The sequence below is a fragment of the Struthio camelus genome, chromosome 27 (assembly GCF_040807025.1).
Source record: "Struthio camelus isolate bStrCam1 chromosome 27, bStrCam1.hap1, whole genome shotgun sequence".
NCBI classification, from domain to species: Eukaryota; Metazoa; Chordata; class Aves; order Struthioniformes; family Struthionidae; genus Struthio; species Struthio camelus.
Window position 1 is genome coordinate 5052708 of NC_090968.1, and position 18794 is coordinate 5071501.

The following is an 18794-nucleotide window of genomic DNA, read 5'->3' on the forward strand; positions in this document are numbered from 1 at the left end:
AGGGCTGCTCCTGCGAGCAGGATCGGGCCCTTAGTGAAAGTATGAATAAATTAACAGAGGATGAAGCCTGTTTAGCTATCACACACACCATAAAAATGTACCTTTTTAAAAAAAAAAAAGTGTTTGCAAAAAAATACTAGTCTGTAAAATCTACATTAAGAGTTTCCTTGTAAAAAAAAAATAAAAGGAACTGATAGAGTTCCCCTCCGCCCCAAAGTGACCAGGTCTTTTGGGTGCTCCACTCGATCTCCTAGCTTCCCAAAGCAAGTATTGCCCCCATTCCTTCTCCTTGCATCCCCGGCAAGTCTCAAGGGGTTACCAAGTACCTTGACATCCACATGAGAAACCAGGCCACTGATCGCGGTCCAAATGCTGCATAATTAAAGCCAATCTGGCTATAAAAATAAATGCTCTCGTGTCTTCCTTACACGTGGTGGAAGAATGTAGCCCTTTTTAAACAGCTCAGCACCTAGCTGTAATAGTATTTAAAAAACAAACCAAATGTCTATATAGAAAAATAAAGGATAAACATTATCCATCTATTTTATATTTATATAAAAAGTTCTGTGACAGGATATTTTGCTTCTTTGCTGTAAAAAAACAGCCTAGGCTGTAAAACCTAAGCCTCCTGGTGAGGAAGTAAACTACATCTTCAGACATATTCAGAGAAAAATATCAGTTAGCAAATTCACTTCTCCAAAATAAAGTTATTAATTAAATATATATATTATTATAAGTCTTTATAATCTATTTCATTGTTTGCGCAACAAGGGGAACACGTCACTGAGGACCACTTAAACCCTCCTTCCCCCAGAGGGGAAAAGTGGACTTCAGCTGTGAATCCACCAGAAACCTGGTACGTTCCTTATCAGAGACCCAGAGCTTGCTGGCTCGCACACAGGCGCGGACACGCACAGAGGGGACATGGACGCTTGCATTCACTCTTGCTAAGTCCTTCAAAAGGATGTTCTTTTCTCCAGCTTGTGCTTTGTGAGAAAGTACTTAAAGAATTCATACACTGACCACGCAATGGCCGTTGAAGGCATCTGGTAAATGACACGTGCCTGCACCCCTCTAAAATACCCCGAGATGCCCCCGAGCTGGTAGACAGTCTTGAAGGCGTTCACCATGCCCGAGAGGTGCCCGCTGATGTTCACCGAGCTCAAGGCCATGTTTTCTTGCGTGTTGAGCAGGGTCTTGCAGACGTCGAGAGGAGTGGTGGCCGCGGCAGCCACAGCCCCCGCAAGGGCGCCGGAGACGATGTGCGACTGAGGGTTATACTCCCGGCGAGGGTTGATTTGCTCTTGCATGAACTCATAGGTGATGAAGTGAATGGCCTGGAAGGGGATGTTCATGGTGAGCTGGGTGGTGTAGCTGCGGTAGAAGGCACCAAACCCTTCTGTCTTCTGCACTGTCCTTACACATGCCAGGACGGATTTGTAAGGGGAGTTGAACATCTGCATCCGCTGCTTCACCACTGGTCCAGGAGACAGCCGGGGAGACGAACGCAGGGCAGGCGGCACCGGACGGCATAGAGAGGCAGGGAGATAAACACACTGGTTAACGCACACCTTACCTGGCCGTTACAACATCCAGACAACCCTGCCCCAAGTCATTTAACATCACTTGACATCCGCAAGCGATCGCTTAAGCAAACTTGACATTTAAAAGGTTTTTAAACAGGAGACCTTTTTCCTTCAGAAAAACTTGCCTTTGGTCCAGCTCTGGAGTACAACATACGACAACTTAACGAGCTGGACTGGCTGCTATTCAGCCTTCACTTTGGATGCATTTTACTGTTACTCCTTTCTCTGCTAGGTTTCGCTTATCCTGGACAGCCATGCCGTGGCTCTAACAGCCACTCTACTTGTTTGACAACATGACTGAGTTCAGTTTTGTTTTGGTAGTCCACAGAGCTTCAGAGAAACCACAGTTGCTTTAGTACAGATTTACCAGCAGAGGAGGAACAGCATCGTGTTACTAAAGCTGTTCCTGCTAAGGAAAGACCAGAGGCTGTATGATCGGGTAACCAAGCTGGAGCGCGCCTAAAGGTGAGACGCTCTCTTGGGAAGTCCTGACACACTGTGCCACCAAGGGGAGTCTTACCGGCAACCCCTCTGCAAGCTGCAATGGCCAGTCGGGCCTGGGCAGGATTTCTCCCTTTATGCCGGCCCTGAAGAGCTGCGTTAGCCTATCTGATCTCATTAAAAAAAAATTGGGCAACAAGGGTCACTAAAGCAAAGGGTTCCTCCTAAAGCGCGCCAAGATAGCCTGGGAGGCACCAAGGACCCCTTGGGCTAAGAAGGTGCAGCGCTTTCGTTCTGCAGCACTTCCCCAGCAGCCCTGGGCATTACCTTCAGCCGGATTCATTACTGCATCGTGGAGTAACGTGGCCACGCTCCCAGCTATACCTGCAAGACAGAAGAGCATCCTTCACAAAAGGACTCGGAGGCCATCGGTCAGGGGTTGGCTCCGGCGCTGCCGCTAGCTGCTGCTGGCACCGGCAGCCCGTACATCCGTGTGCACAAAGCACCGAGCGCCCAGGTCCCGCGGCCCCACCAAAGCACTCGCTAACCAGGCTGCCTTCCTGCACCGCGGACCCGGGCCAGGGAGGTTTGACAGAAACCAGAATCCACTCACAAGAGTGGCAAGCCAACGCGCTGCTAAACGTGACCCAGCTCCGTACCAGTCACGTTTGCTGTCCCCTACAACCACCGACACGGCTTCGTCTACGCAAGGCATCATCAGCTTAACGCAGCTCGCTCCGGACTGAGCAACGCTTAAAATCGCCTCAGTGCATCTGTAATTAGGCATTTTCATCCATTTACTCAGGCTAGTTTTAAACACTAATTGCCTGGATTCTGCAAACATCCAGCCAGTCATTAATGATTCTGCAGTTTGCTCTAGGATGGGCCTCTCGAGCCACACCTTTTCCTTTGATGTAGGTTTCCATCGCAAATTCTCTGTTGCCCAAATGACTTTCGGTCATTTTTCTCATTAATGCAACACTTCAGTTTTCCCGCTGGTACTGCAAGCCTGTAGCTACTTGAAAGGCAAACATAGGAAGCACATTACTAGGAAAAAGCAGCAAGCCAGAAAGATCTCATATCCTTAACTCAGTTGGTTGGGCCAAGTCAAGTGACTGTCATTGCAGATTCCTACTGTCACATCATATCACGGACCAAGAAGAAATGTCTTTTGCACAGCACATTTTATAACAAGTCTGGCTGTCCAACTAGAGGGCTTCTGCTGTCACAGTATCTAAAAGCAAAAGCCTCCTTGGCAGAAGCAAAATCTTTAAGAAAAGCATGCAAGTACACAGCAGATGCAGTGCACTTTACCATGCTGGAGCTCCAACAAGGGAGTCATCTGGAATGAGGAGAGCCTCTACTTCAAACCTCATGAGAAGAGATTTAGATGATACCTTCAAGCATAAAACCAGAAACAGCCTGTGACTACCTCCTGTACACCTCGTGTCCAATGTATTGATTACACCCACTAGAGTCATTTGAAATCAGATTCAGTGCAGAAGTCTGGATTAGACTAAGGTTTTGGAAGATGCCGTCATGGATTTAAGGTCAGGGAGTGCTTTTCTACTCTGATGCTGACAGCCAGCCCAGCCACATGTGATCTTCTGAGTGGCTTGGAGTGCAGCAGCCTCAGATTAGCTAGCTAGGAGCATAGCTTACCTTTCCCCGGACAGAAACTGCCCCAGCATCTGTTCGTGCAAGACAGCCTCTCAAATTCTCCATGCTCAAGGTGGTATATCTAACCACTGGCTGGTAAGCAGCTCCCCTGCCTTCCCCATGGAAGGGAAAAGTCCACTTGAAGCAAAAACATACTTCAGGAGAAGTTGCTTCAGAGCTCCTCTGCATGGTATATTACAGCTTTGACTCGTTGGTTAGATACTGCTGCAGCAAAGACCTCCCATATCGGCTCAGTACCCTCTGGAAAAGAGATTTACCAAGTGCTCAGCAGTCCTAAGACGGGACACGGATTTCAGAGGAGCGTGGTGAGCAGCGTAAAGCACTGAACTAGAGGGCAGGTGCCACACTTGCGTACCTGACTTCCCCCTGCCTTTCCAGCACTCCCCATAGCGGGGGCCGAGGCCTGCAAGCCGGGGCTACGCTTGTGTCTTGCATCCTCCCGTACGGATATTTACAGTGTCAGTCTGAAAGCAGGGTGCCTACAGCAGTTCTTCCAGGAGCAGAGCACAGTGAAGGATGCCACACTAAAGTGCATGAAGCAAGCAAGGGACAGGCTGTTAACTGCAAGCTTTTTTGTGGAAAAAAAAAAATACCATTGGCCAAGTGGCTGTTTCCTCCATGCTGAATAGTCTCACTTAGAGTCTTTTTCATTTTTTCATAGCAGGCAAAGTACATTGCGTGGGCTGGGCCAGCCCCCAGCATGGTGACATTAATCCCACGTAAAGGCCTCCAGAAACCCTCCGTGAGAACAATTTTCTTCAGTGCTTCGTACACACTCCTGTATTGGGCTTTGGGGTCCGGCTGCAAACTCTGCATCCTTGTCTGCAACAAAGCACACAGAGGGAGAGGTCTCAGTTACTTGACTCGAGCGAGCACGAGCCGCAAGACTCAGAGCTGCGAGACCTCCAAAAATCTAACACGTGCCTCCACCAGAGGGTGGAAGAATTTATTCCCAGAGCTCCGGTAGCACGGGAGCTACCGAGCCAGCCTCTGCAGACCATCTGCGACACCCCCGCTCCAGAGACTTGACCCAACTGCAGGCGAGGGCTCGTCCACCGACCCACCAGCAGCTGACGCTGGGGTGCCGACAGCCGGTTTCCCCCTCTCCTGTCCTCCGGAGAGGGGAGCAGCCTGGCTCAGAGATCTCCGCGCCTGCCGCAGCACCAGCCCCGCTGCAGCCGCGGCCGGGAACGCTCCTGCCCGAGCGCCAGCCCAGGGCCGCTGCACTGTTTCTTCATGCCTTTGCCGGCCACACCAACAGGATTAAGTCCGCACTTCCGTTGCGGCACCAGAACACGACAAGTCCGCTCAGACAAGCGCTCAGCACACAGGGAAGTATAACCTCTGCGCTTGTTTATGTGCGGAAAGTACAGGGAATTAAGCAAAGTTGTTCAAAAGACTGGGTGAAGAAAGAGTTAGGTGTTTAATTGGCTCTTGCTTACAACGCTCCAGTCTCTCTGCCTCAGCTTGTTTCCACTGCGATTGCTCAGTTGCTTTTGATACTTGGCTTGCGGGAGTTGGGCCGCTTGGTTGAGAAACGAGTTTCCTAGAAGTGCAAGCTAAGAAAACGGGGTACCTGCAAAAACCCTCTGCGGAGAGTACGACGGGCAAAGGCCATCCGGTCTGTGACAAGCCCGTGTTACTTCCTATCGCACCAAAACCGGTCTGAGGAGATACTGCCGGAGTGACGGGCCCTTTGGTGGTAGCCTCATGCCTTTAAACGCAGAAGGACCCTGGAAAGCATGTAGCCACAGGACATCAGCGTTTGGCAACCCACACTAGACTCCATCCCACACTAGACTCCATCCTGTTAAATTCCTTTAAGGAGAAGCTTGAGAAATACAATTAAAGAAAAGGTCATTTAGGTTTTATAAAAGGAAGGTCTTGCCCTGGGTTAGCTTGGACTCTACTCCATCACTGGATTAGAGCTTCCTTCAAATGATTTTATAGCATATCACCACTAGTTACTCCACTTGAGGTTAGGTCAGTTCACAAGCACAGCAGATAAAGGCGAGAAGATAAGGGCGCAGCCAGCACAGCCTGCGAGGTGCAACGTCAGCACTGACGAGTTAACGTCTTTTGCTTTAGTTGCAATCCAAGCATCGCAGCCAGCACCGTGGCTTCTTTACCGGAGCGCGGACGGCAGGAGGCTGGACCCACCCTAGGAGCACTCAGAGGAGACCACACCGGTACTTCACCTTGGCCACGTAACACCTCTGGGCGCGGACAATATCTGCCTTGAAGCACACGCACCACAAGGCGGGCTTGTGCAACCGCGCGTTGCAGCCCTGGCTGGCTCAGGCCGCGGCCGCGTTTGCTGGAGCCCGACCCGAATGAGTAAGTGCGACGCGGGGAGCCCGGCTCCGGCAGGCTCCCAGCGAGAGGCCGGCGCGCTGCAACTCTGCACGCAGGCCTGCCCGAGCCCCGAAAACGCCAGTCAGCGCCGGGGTTTCTTTAAGCGCTAGCGGGCCCGCGCAGCAGCAGCGCCGTCCTTGGACTCCCGGGCAGAGCAGCGCCGCTGCCCTGCACCTTGGCAGGGACCCAACAGGGCTTTGGAAAGAGCGAGGAGCTCGCATGCGCTTCCACTCCTTCATCCGAGGACACGTCCCTCCGAGTTTATCGATTTACATAAGCAATTAGCCAGGAGGCAATACTACAGCTAAGCTTTCAGGCACGATTAAGCCACTACAAGTGTTTTGGGCTTGGGCACTAGATCCCACGAGCTGTTTGAGCTCCTCAGACGGAGGAGTGCTTGCACAGCAACTACTCCGATACCAGGAGAGCAGACTGAACCCAGGACTTTAACCCGGCACAATAAAACCGAGCTACTAGTAAAGCAATACGCGATGCTAATTCAAACAAATTATTGTATTCGTAGCAGGTCTCATAGCGCAGGAGTTACGTTTGCTAAGTCGCTGCAATTCAGCGAGGCTAAATTTAAAACTTTGGGGGAAAATCTAAGCACTAAGGTCACTAGCGACAAGGCATCGCCCTGCCAGGCTGCAACCTGCTGGAAGGAGCTGCCAGCTGCACCCCTTCTCACCCCTTCATACAGCTTTTACAGCTCATGCATTGCTCCGGGGTCAGCGTTTCACAACCCAAGCGCGACGGGCATCGGCCACGCCGCCTCGCAGCCGGGAAACGCAGTTGCACAGCTGTGCAATCTTCCTGGGTGCTTATGACAAGCACCCAGGAAAATTGCCCGCCAGGTGAGGCGGACTGCTTTGCCTTGCAGTCGCAGGGAATACCCATCCGCACGGCGCTGCCGCGCGCGTGCTCGCAGCCAGAAAGCGCTGCCCTGAGAAGCCTGCAGCCCGGCCCGATAAGGCAAGTGAAAACAGAGCAGGGAAACCGGCAAAATACGCCCCAGGCCTGCAGCAAGCTAAAGCCCGAGCCCGTGTTTGGAGAAAGCCAGCAGCAGACTCCAAGGCCACTTTCCCTCGGCGCTGAGGAGCTCAGATTAGAAACGGGGAATTTGGCTGCCTCGAGCAAAGCTTCCTGTTGCTGAGCGTACCGTAACCTACGGGCAGCGCTGGAAATAGACCCAGAAGCTCAGAAAAGCCTGAATTATCTAGGAATGCGTTTAAAGTCGGTCTTTAAGGCTGGTCAGTGCGCAGAAGGGTTTGCCAAGCGCTGCGCAAGGTTTCTGCACCTGCGAGCCTCCCGGAGGCCCCAGTCAAGAGCAGCTGGAAAGCAGGAGGCTCCCGGGGCGGCCAGGGTATTCGAGCATGCATCAGCTCCAGCTCCTCCCCGAGGTGCTCAGGGACACGCTCCCCGTAAAGGCACGGCCCGGGGCGGGCGCTAAGCCCGCGTACCCTCCGCGGGCACAGCGCCCGTCCGTCTCCGCGTGGGAACGCACGCGGGCCAGCTCGGCGTGCATCCCCGGGCCCCCTCCAAGGGCTCGTGCTGCATCCCAGACAGGGCAGTGCAGCGCGTTTCGTGGTTCCCTAACGCACGCCGGCTGCAGTTTGCGCCGCTCACGCCGCAGCCAAGCCCGCCTTCCGTTACAGCTGCGGACGCAACCTGGACAAACAGGCCGGGGAGCAGACGTAAAGATGTCGCGCGTGGCCGCTGCGACCCAAGAGGCGCGTAGCGGAAAGCAAGCTTAGCTCTGTCTCGCCCAGGATGAGTTTATCACGGTTTGAAGGAAGCCAAGTGCCCCATTAGGCGCTGCACCTTTAAAAGGCTGCAAACAGGCAGCTGACTTGCCACGAGCTACGCCGGCCTCAGCCTCTCGTACCCCCAGCTTTTAACAGCTCTCTGAAGTTAGCAAACTCCGCCAGGAGCCTCACGCCCCTATTGTTAAACAGCCAAGAAACACTTCTCCTCCCATCTGGATTAATCCTCCTTGCACAAGGCAGCAGAGCGCGCCGACCGGCGAGCGTCCCCCGATCCCGCGGCCCCGTTCGCCGGCGCTCTGCCATCCCTACCCGGCTTTCCCACCGGGGCAAGCTCTCCCGCGAGCCCTCGCTTGAAACGCAGGACCCCCCGAAGGGGGACGCCCGCACCTGCCGGCCACGCTCTGCTTCAGCTCCAGGTGCCCGGGCCGCAGCACTGCCAGCGCGCTAGTGCAAAGAGCCAGCGGTAGCGACACCGTTGCTAAACGCAGCAGCGCGCGGGCAAACGAGCAGACGCACTTTTCTGAAGTTTCTCAGGCATTAGCAACAACGCAGGATAAATCATCTCCTATCTAGGAGCATTTCACTGACGAGCGCTAGATCCTCAGTTGCGCGTACTCCAGCAAAGCGTCACTAACTTGTCGTGCAAGTTGTTGTCCGCTCTCTCGGGCTCAGCCCGCACATACGACAAACGCACTGGTCCTCCTGCGAGCAGCGCTTTGGGTGCGCGACCTCGGAGCGAAATCCCTGCTAAGGGCTCTGGAGCACGTTGCCCGCAGCAGAGGGTGCCGGGGCCATCGCTGCAACCAGCCACCCAAGAGCCGATGGCGGGGCTGAGCTCGTCTCCCCGGCACGCGGTTACGCCTCGGACGAGGCTTAACCTCTTAAGCTCCTTTCTACCACCAATTCGGCAAGCGATCGGGCTTGCCGGGACGGCTGCGCTCCCAGCAGCTACCAACAAACCTAAGCAGCACCAGAGAACAGCAGCACACCACGAGCACGCTTCCAAAAACCGGCTGGCCAAACCCGTGCTTTAACGCAACCGCAGAGCGAAGCGGGTAAGGCGGAGGTCAACACATGGTTAAGCTGGGAGCCATAAACGGGGGTCTTTATTTACTGCTGGAAGCAAACCGATGGGAAGGGGAAGACACACAAAGCAACTCTCAAGTCATCACCGGTCTCCAGCCGGAGCGGTGGATGGGAAAACACACGGCGGTCTCGAACGCGTTTCCTCCTGCAACGAGCAGCGACGCCGCTGCAGGAGATTTACATCTCTGACGCCGAACGGAGGGCTACGGGCACTGTTAACCACTTGTCCTGACTCACCGTCCGCGCAGCTGCCTTTAATAGGAAACTGTCATCGCGGCCGGCTCTGCCCCGACTTCACCAGGCTGAGGAATTGGGCAAGCGTCTGAAGCAAACAATTCCCCAAATTGCAGTGTTTTCAGTTTCTCTTTGAGAGGAAATGACTTGCTGGAACCAAAGCATGTTTTCTTTAAGCAGCAATTTAAGAGGCTGGCTGCCTGTGAAATGCCACTTTCCGCAGCAGTCACAGACAAACTCCTTCTCCACCAGCTCCGCTCACCCCGACTTACTCCAGGAAATACTATCCGGAGAGTCCGACCTGCAGAGCCAGGCAGAGCAGGCTTTGCTTCTTCTCTGTAGGAGCAAAGGGGCACGTTTCCCACAGCAAAGTGAAAGATTGCTGCTGCTACAAGCTTAATTAGTGGGTCATTAACTGACATAACAAAACAGCCCTTTTAGGGGTCAGTCTTGTCATTTTGCATGCAGAACTGCACGTGCGCCTCCGACAGGTTGAGTGGCCCTGGCCAGACCCGCCAGAGATCTCCAGCGGCAGGAATATTTCTCGTCTACTTTTGAGCACTTCGAGGTGGCGTGCTGCGCAGGATTACGTTAAGTGCAAGGTATTCGCCCGGCGGTGTCGGGCGCCGCCGGCCGCGAGGGACTCCCGCTGCGCAGCGAGTCGCGGCGTCCTCGCTTTTACCGCGAAGCACGGGAAGAGCAGGCACAACTTTCACTTTCTCCCTATCCCTGCCCGTTTCCCCATAGAGGAAACGCCCTCTTAAACAACACCAGAAAGTCCGGAGCGACGACACGCCGCTGCTCTAACCGGGACCTGGCACCGAACCGCGGTTCGGAGCTGCCGGACGGGCCGGGAGGAGCAGACCCGGCCCGAGGAGACGTCGGGGAAAGCACAGAGAAAGGCCCGGAGCGTTTCCTCCCCAGGCTTCTCCTAGCACGCTGGCAGCACATTTGGCGCCTCGACGCGAAGGCATTTCCTCTCCTCTGCCTACTCTTTCGCGGAGTCCTGCGTTAAAAGAGGAGAAATCAGAGCGTCCGCTCGCAGCCGGCCGCGAGCGGATCCCAGAGGACCCGTTGGCACCGGCAACACCGTGCCCGGCTCATCCAGCTTTCGGCAGCGCCGAGAGCCCCGAAGAAACGGGAGAAGGGAGAGATTCGGGGTGGGAACCCCAAGCTGCAGAAGGGGTGCGAACGCCCTTCGCGGCACGCTCCCCACCGCTTCAGCGACCCCGCCGAGCCTCCCCCCGGATGGCCGGGCACGCTGCCCCCGCCCCGGGGCAGCACCGGGACCCCCGTGCACGTTCCCCCCGCCCCGGTGCAGCACCGGGACCCCCGTGCACGCTGCCCCCCGCCCCGGTGCACGCTGCCCCCCGCCCCGGTGCAGCACCGGGACCCCCGGGGCACGCTGCCCCCGCCCCGGTGCACGCTGCCCCCCGCCCCGGTGCAGCACCGGGACCCCCGTGCACGTTCCCCCCGCCCCGGTGCACGCTGCCCCCCGCCCCGGTGCAGCACCGGGACCCCCGTGCACGCTGCCCCCCGCCCCGGTGCAGCACCGGGACCCCCGTGCACGCTGCCCCCCGCCCCGGTGCAGCACCGGGACCCCCGTGCACGCTGCCCCCCGCCCCGGTGCAGCACCGGGACCCCCGTGCACGTTGCCCCGGTGCACCGCCGGGACCCCCGGTGCACGCTGCCCCCGCCCCGGTGCACCCCGCCATCAGGACACCCGCGGCCCCCTCGCCCTGCCCGGCCCGCCGCGCACCTTGACCGAGTCCACCGGGTACATGACCGTGTGCTCCATGATACCCGCCACGGCCCCGGCCATCATGTGGGTGCCGAGCGAGGCGCCGCTGGGCAGGCTCTCGTAGTCCTCGCCGTCCATGGGCGGTCCCGGGGCGGCGGCAGCGGCGGCGGGGGAAGGGGGCCCGGGCCCCGGCGGCGCCGCCGCGCTGCCCCCCACTGCGCAGCTCAGCTCCATCCGCCCGGGCCAGGCGGCGGCGGCGGCGGCGGCGGCGGCGGCGGCGGCGGCGGCCGGGAGGGGGGCGGGGCTCGCAGGGCCGGGCCGCGCGGAGCCCGCGCGCCGCCCCGGCCCCGCTTTAAAGCCGCGCCCACGCTCCGCCCCCCCCCCGCCGCGCCGCGCCGCGCCAATGGGGAGCCGCCGCCGCCGCCGCCGGCCGCCGGTTGGGCCGCCGCCCGCGCTCCCGGGAGCTCCGCGCGCTGACGTCACAGAAAGCCGCGGGGAGGAGAGGGAGGGACGGAGGGAGGATCGGCAGGGCCCGCGGCAAATGGCGTGCGGGAGGGTGGGCGAGGAGGAGCCTGATTGGCTCTCCCGCGGCACGGCGGGAGGGGGGGGGTGCGCGGGAGCGCGCGCCAGCCGCGGGCCGGGGGCGCGGGGGGCAGCGCGCGGCCTGGCGCCCGCGGCCGCCCCGGGCAGGGCAGGGCAGGGGCGAGCGCGCCCCCCTCGTGCAGTGGCGCCCCTGGCGCAAGGGCCAGCCCCGGGCTAGGCGGGTGCGAGCGCACCCGCCCTCGTGCGTGCGCCTGTGCCTCGTGCACGCGCGCCTTCCCGGGAGGAGGGAGGAAGCCGCGGGCATTAGATGAGCAACGGCGTGATTTTCCCGGAGCACCGCGGGATGACGGCCGAGAAAGCAGCCGCTGGGCCCGTGCGGGGCTGAGAACGGGCGCGCTCGTCGCCCTCGGGGCAGGCCAGCGCTCGGCCGCGGAAAGGCTCGGGAGAGCTTGTGTTGGCGCCAGGCCCTCCCTCGCCTGCGAGCAGGAAGCGGCGTGACTCTGCAGTTTGCCTCGCTTACATAAATCCCGGGGTGCCTGGGAGCACCGTAACTGGGGAGATGGGAACGGCCTTCGCGGCGGGCAGAGGGGAGCGCCGGCCGGCGAGAACAGCCCGCCGAAGAGGGGCTGCTCGCCCCGTGCCCCTGCCGAGGGGAGGCGGCGGCCGGAGGGGCTGGCACGAAGCAGCGGCCGGGCCAGGGCGGTTACGAAACGGTCCGACCGCGCGACGTTTGCTGGGAACGCGGTGCCGCTGGGGGGGAAAAAAAAAAAATCACAATAATAACAGTAATCACAATAAACGATCGATTTGGGGCATCTGGCATGGTATTCTGGCGGGCGCTGCTGGGGCAGGAAGAGGCCTTGAGCGCGCCTGGGGCCCACGGCAAGAGCTGCCGCGTCCGCGCGGACTTTCTTCCCTGGCTTTTCCCGTCCCTCGGGGCAGGGCCTCGCTGCAGCCCCAGGTGGACGCGTCCGGCCGCCTCGAAGCCCTGCAGCCCTCGTAGGAAGCGGAGAAGACTGCCATTGCTTTACCTCTCTTTCGTTTCCCCCCGCTCTCTTACCCCCTAGCAGAGGCCATTAGATTACGATAGATTTGTCCTCCCTAAAGAGATTAAACAAAATACACGTTGCTCACGGCTGGCTTGGCGCTGTGTTCTCGAGCTTAGATGGCATTTCAGACCGGAAAAGCCACACGCGTATATCTGACTCTCAGCAGACAGCACTCCCTGCTGAAGCCTGTCTGATCATTCATGGCTGCAAAACTTAAGCACAGCCGTAAATCAAACACTGGCCTAAGAACTTCCTTTTCTTAAGGCAAAATTAGTCTATATAAGGAAATGGCTGAAGCAAAACTCCTCTAAGGCGAGCACTTTTCAGTATTGCTCCATGAAGTTTATCTAGATTTTCTACTCTATAAACAACAGTCAACAACAGCTAATCTCTCCAGCACGTTTGGCAAGGGAGAGAAGGGTGGGGACATTGCAATATCACTTGCCTTAAGCCCTTTCCCCTACACTCTGAGGTCTCGCTCCTTGATAACTAATAGTATGAATCAATTTGAAATACTGCAAATGCTGTTTCCAGGTAGGAGCCGGTTACCGTTGAACTCCGAGCAGCGCTTAGAGGAAGGATCCTTAGTGCTGCTGCTTGGCCCTGCTGCCGCGCTCGTACAGCCGGGCCAGCCCGCGAGACCGTGCCGCCGGGGATGCTGACGCCGTCAGCGCGCGGACCGAAGAGCTGACCTACGTCGAAGTGCTGCGTTCATACGGAGGGGACGCAACTGTTCGTTATTAGTGAAAGTGGTTTCGTACATTGTGGAAGTATCCTTGATCTCCAAGTTAAAATGGGGCAGGGAATCTGGTCTGTGCTGTGGTTTTGTCACGTTGCATACGCATCCCATGAGTAGGAAAAGAAACAGTCTGTCTCTCAGATAGTTTCCTGCCGTCCCTGCGTGGCTTGGTTAGTAATAACCATCCATGACAGTTCCTCAACAAAGACTCTAGACTCTTATTTGCAAAATATCCCTTTGAAATAACCTGGAGTCTTGTGCAGTTATTCCCTTTTGGCAAGCAGATTTCTCTCTTTCCAGTGGCAGGACTACTGCAAAGCGCTCCCTCATCTGCAGCTTCCCTTGGTTCAACAAGTCCCTTGCTTGCTTGAATGGCCCCAAACTCCAACTTGGCTCTGTCACCTCAGAAAAGCAGAAAAAAGTAAAACTGTCTTTGCCATTAAAAGCACAGTTCAGCTTCAGGCTGCACAGAGGACACTCATTTCTACACCAACAAGTCAATGCAAAATATACAGCTGCAATCTGTACCCACATTGCATCACTGCAAATAACTAACTGAAGTGATGAATCAGACCCACAGATCTGATTTCTCACTAGTACTTAGCCTTTGTTATGTAGCCTCTGCACCACAGGACGGCTTTTGTCTAGTATAAATATAACACACGGCCAGACTGATGTATGGTGAGAAACGAGAAACACTGATTTCATTGCTATATATTTCAGGCTCTCAAGTGAAGTGAAGTGCTCCTCTCTTGCCTTTCATAAGTCTCTGCCCAAAGAGGGTGGCTGCATCTTCCAGGAGCCCAAGACATCTGCTGATTAGGAAGACTCATTTCTGCTTATCGCGGGCCCCTCCCCTGGCAGGAGATGCAGGATGCCACAGCTGCACACAGCTAGATAAAGCAGGAGTGTCTTGCTCAGAGGCAGACACCTTCTGCAAACCACAGAAATTGTGGTTTATCTACAAGATCCAGTGTGTTTTTTTTTCCTTCACAAGTCTACAGGCTCTCTAACAGCTGAGCAACACCTTATTTTAGAGTGGGTTTTATCCTCTTCATGACCTGCCAAGGGCTCTTGCCTTTGCACCCTGGTTATCTGACTGCAGACAGCAGTGCTGCCGAGCTGAGAGGGGACTCTCAGGGAGTGAGAGCGGGGAAGGCTACTTAACTGTAAAGCGATCTGTCCTCCAGCAGCGTGATGTCATGTAACAGCACATTACAGAACACTTTTTTTCTCATGTGTTTAACAGCAGGTAATTATATTTCTTATTGTGGAAAGGAAAAGGCACCCACTTACATACCGGTGTGGTGTAAACCATTCACCTTAGGAGAAGGAGCAGAGCAAATGCATGTAGTTAAGGGCATACGTTTGCAATCTTCTTATACAACGCAGCCAGACCGAACTCTCAGTCCAGGACTGATCTGCTGAGAAATCCCCAAAGCCTTTCCTTGCCAGCTTGAGAGCCAGATGCTTACCTTGAAAGAAGGATGTTTTTCATCCAGGAATTACCACTGATCGGGAATATGAGTCCATGGCTCACGAGACTTGATGTGGAAAAATGCGGATGCCTCAGCATGGCTTGCATTTAGTCCCTCACCATCACAGCGAGGCAGAACTTGGCAGGTGCTGTCCACAAACAGCCACATGAGCCTCTTCTCTTGTTCTCCGAAGAAAGGTTCACAGCCTTTGGAGAAGATTTTGAACAGTGAGTCTGGACCAAGTCCTTCCATCTCACTCACCCAAACTGTCCCTAGGTGTGTGCAAAAACAGCGGGTTTCTTGGTGTTTCTAGACCTAAACCTTCCCTTCCAACTCACCCCTTTCTCTTGAAACTTTTAGCCAGGGTTCAAGTTTTCAATGGCAACTAAGGTGAGTGGAGACTCAGCGAGTTCGAACCTGAAAGGAGACCACTTCACCTCTCTCTCCCTCCTGCATTACCTTGGGCTGGAAACAAACTTCTCCTCTTCTGTGTCTCTCCCAAGCCCTGCACTGTTGGCTTCAGATGATGAACTGGAAAAGGGTCTCTTTGACACCAAAGTCTTAAATGATTGAACGTCCACCGCAGCCCGCTCCCAAGGGGCCGGCATCCTCAGGTGGGCGCATTTTGCAGTCCTAGAGCCTGAGGCAGAGACCAAGCTGGGAAGAAAAGGCCGCAGAAAAATATCAGTCGCTAGGACATCTGATGTGTTCCAGTTATTGTTTACTGTTATATCACCAAATGCCATAAAAATAAGTAAACAATATTGTTTTGTCTTCAGAATGGGCTGACCCACTTATTCAAACATCAGCATAAGGCATTCCTCGTTTTTATGCCTTTGCTTAAGACACCTAGATGCTACTAGCTAGATTAACAACAGAAAATCAGTCACCCAAAACATTAATCCCTGCTCTGGTATAAACTCAGAGCATATCCTTTTGCCTTGAGTCACCAGAGCAGCACTCCAGATTACCAAGGTATTAGTTTCCTAGCCAGTGTATGTATAATAGGTTTATAGCCTGCGTAGCAGATCAACCGCAGTGTGTTAGGTTGATACCAGTGGAGGGACATTAGCTTTGAATGCAAAGTAAATTAGAAAGAATTGAGAGCCCCAGTGATGCTGTGGGATTATTCTTATGCCAAAATAGCTGAAATCTGAAAACGGACTTTCCATCTAAGCCCAGGAAGGCATCGAGCACTGCAGCTCAACTGAAGCTGTGCAGACAGATTCAGTGCCATCAGTATTTATGCAACCTCAGAGGTAAATGAGGTGTGGGTGCGAGGAATTTGGCCTGTAGGGTTTATTTCAGTGCACGCATAATCTGACCTAATTTACCATTACCTAGCTCAATGGATTAATGTAACAGGGAGAGGCAATACAGAATGTGTATAATTATGCCTGCCTTTTGTACCACTTCCTGGACCAAATCTTTTCAACAACTTGCCTTTCTGGTTTGAAGCCCTCAGGAACAATGGAAAAGGTGCAGCCCTCTGACATGATGTTAGTGCTTTCAAGATTTACTAGTGGCACAAGGTAGAGGAGGCACTGCTAGAAAGAATGACACCGCGTTTGTTTGATTTTGGTACAGCTCTCCTTTTAGCTTTGTTTACAACGCTCAGCAAAATTAGATCCAGAGGGGAGGGAGAAAAATTCTGGCTTGTTTTTCAAGTGATGAGTTCAAAACTGGTGATGATCCTGCTCTTGCATAGCCTCGGTCAGGACTTTGAACGTTGATGCGCTCTAGCAACGCTTCTAAGCAAAGCTTTGTGTGATTAAAAAACTGTGAGCTCAAGAGTATGAGAAGGAGGCTCTGCAAATGAGGTTAAGAGGAAGCATTTGGGCATCTCTCACTTGTGCTCCCCAACACCAAGTCTTGGCTACGCAGTGCAAGAACTGCTGGGTGGTGTCCTCCGACCGGTCAGGCCAGACTGGACATCGGCGTGCGTCCTTCTGGCTCCACAGCCTGCCTGGATTTGAAGCTCTCTGGAGCCAGAAGGAGCTTTCAGTTCCTTGCGTGTGCAGGACTGGGTACAAAAGGGTCTCAGCCGTGACTGGCACTCCTAGCCTGCCACCTTAATACAAGCAAATGAAAAAAATCCCTAATATTTACACTGAAGTGAGCAAAAACTGCCAGCATGTATAGGGCAATTAGACTATGGGGACAGCTCTCTGGCTTTGAAATAGGAAGAGGGAGTTTTAACGCATACACACAAAAGTGCAAGAAGAGAAGTTCAAACAAATGCAGCTGTGAGACGCAGTTCACCCCTGCCTCCTCCTATCCAGATCCCCCTTCACCGCACCACGAGCCAAAAAACGGGCTCCTGCATTTAGATCAGTAAAGACACACGCCGAGAGCACCAGCTGCTCCTGTATCTGCTCGCCGCGGTCCATTCTGCAGGCAGATATTTGGGAGGCTCCCGGCAGCATCGGGGAGGTGTTACTGAGAGATAGGGGCCCAGGCACGCTGCACACACCTTGCTTTGGCGGTCGCTGCTAGCCTGGATGTTTCCTAGGGGCAGCTTCTTATTTTGAAATGGCACGTGCAGAACTGGAGCTGCGCTGAGCGGGCACGGCGGCGCGGAGGCAGGGACGTGTCGTTACCCCGCGAGGCCGGTGAGTCTGTTTTCCCCAGGCACAAACGCAGAGTCGGTCCAGTGATTTTAGCAGCAGGACCTCTAGGTCCCAGGCTCCCTCCGAATTGCGCTGGGATGACACAACTGGAATTTGGAGCTTTGATCAAAGGTCCCTTCCGTACAAAACACTGGGAACGTCAGCTTTTGTCAGCTGAACACCCAAACCAGAGACCAGGCGCGCCACCGTCGAGAGCAACAGCCAGCGGTGAAGGTTTTACTCCCACCGGTGATACTGCTAAGGGTGGAATGAAGCATATTCATAAACAACTAATATTTTCTCTGTAGCTGCAAGGACCGTGCGTCTGGAAATAATTAGCATTCACGAAAACAACTCGCACATTCCTCTTAGGCCTCCATTTTGTGCCGCCTGCAGACTCGGGCAAATATGGTTTTAGCAGCAGCTCCCAGTTTCTGCATGTTCTCCAACATTTTTAACACCTCAGACAGCCACCTACCAGCCTGTAACAACAGCTCGGGACAAACCCTGACCAAAGCTTGCTGATGAAGCAGAAACCATGCCCGAAAGCACGGCTTCTTGTTTGCAAGGTTTGATGGCAGCACCTTTTTTTTTTCCTAGCAGCCGATAACATGCTCCGACTCGTGCCTTCGTCTCTGTAGATGACGGCAGCGTCGGGAACAGGCTGCTGTGAAGCCGTTCCCCCGCACATCAGGAGTCGCAGTCCCTGGTTTTTAGCTCTGAACCAGAGGTAAAGCAATTGCAAGAGGAGAGCTGCAGGGCGGGCAGCCTCCTCCCCGGCAGTGGGGTTGGCCAGGGGAAGAGGAGGACGCCAAGCCAAAGGCCCTGCTTGGAGAGGGACCGAGGAACTGACAGCGCCAGCTCGACTTTTCGCCGCTCGTTGCTGCAGGGATGGCGAATTCGAAGGCTGGCCAGACGCGTACCAAGGCAGCGCTATTTACAGCCCGTCCTGTGCCAGGACGCGTCACGCTACGCTGGTCACTGTTGGCTGAATGTCCCCGTAAGCGAGCCGAGTGAGGGAAGGGAAGCCCTGAAGAGCCATGTGGTCCCTACAGCGCGCCGGGTAGGGACAGCAATGCCAGCCGCTGCCCCACGGCTTTGTGTTTCTCTTGCAGACCAAGAGCAGGTCTAAGAGCTCCTTATCCCTAGAGGTCCTGTCATTATCTTAGCGTAATTTTCCATCCGTTAGCACCTGCTTTCTTGCCCAGGGCTGCATTCAGCCGTGCTAGAGATGGGGAGCGCAGCAAGCAGCCACCTTCCCAGCGTGCGCTCAAGGCCGCCTGTTCCCCTTTGGGCCACGCTAACAAGGCAAGAAGGCAGCAGCAGATCTGCTCCTGGGCCTGCTGCAGCCTTCTCAGGGAACTGCACCCCATGGATGAACGCCATCCGTCTCGGCCAACAGCGTACCCCGAGCGCTGCAGGGTCCTGCGGAGATAAAAATGCTCCTGCCGCCCCCTCCCCAGGCGGGGCGCTCCCCGCAGACGCAG

General features: G+C 55.3%; 1 protein-coding gene across 2 annotated transcripts; it reads right to left on the reverse strand.

Annotated features, from left to right (window-relative positions):
- Positions 1-702: 702 nt before the first annotated feature.
- On the reverse strand, positions 703-11133 carry SLC25A37 (solute carrier family 25 member 37). Of its 2 annotated transcripts, XM_068920689.1 has the most exons (5): positions 10908-11020; positions 5284-10154; positions 4301-4529; positions 2355-2411; positions 703-1477 (listed from the first exon to the last, which is right to left on the reverse strand). In XM_068920689.1, the coding sequence occupies exons 2-5, from the start codon at positions 5323-5325 to the stop codon at positions 957-959; spliced, it is 849 nt and encodes a 282-aa protein (XP_068776790.1). In that variant the 5' UTR covers positions 5326-10154; positions 10908-11020; the 3' UTR covers positions 703-956. The 2 variants fall into 2 exon arrangements, with proteins under 2 accessions (XP_068776790.1, XP_068776789.1); XM_068920688.1 differs by lacking the exon at positions 5284-10154 and having other exon boundaries at positions 10908-11133.
- Positions 11134-18794: the final 7661 nt, after the last annotated feature.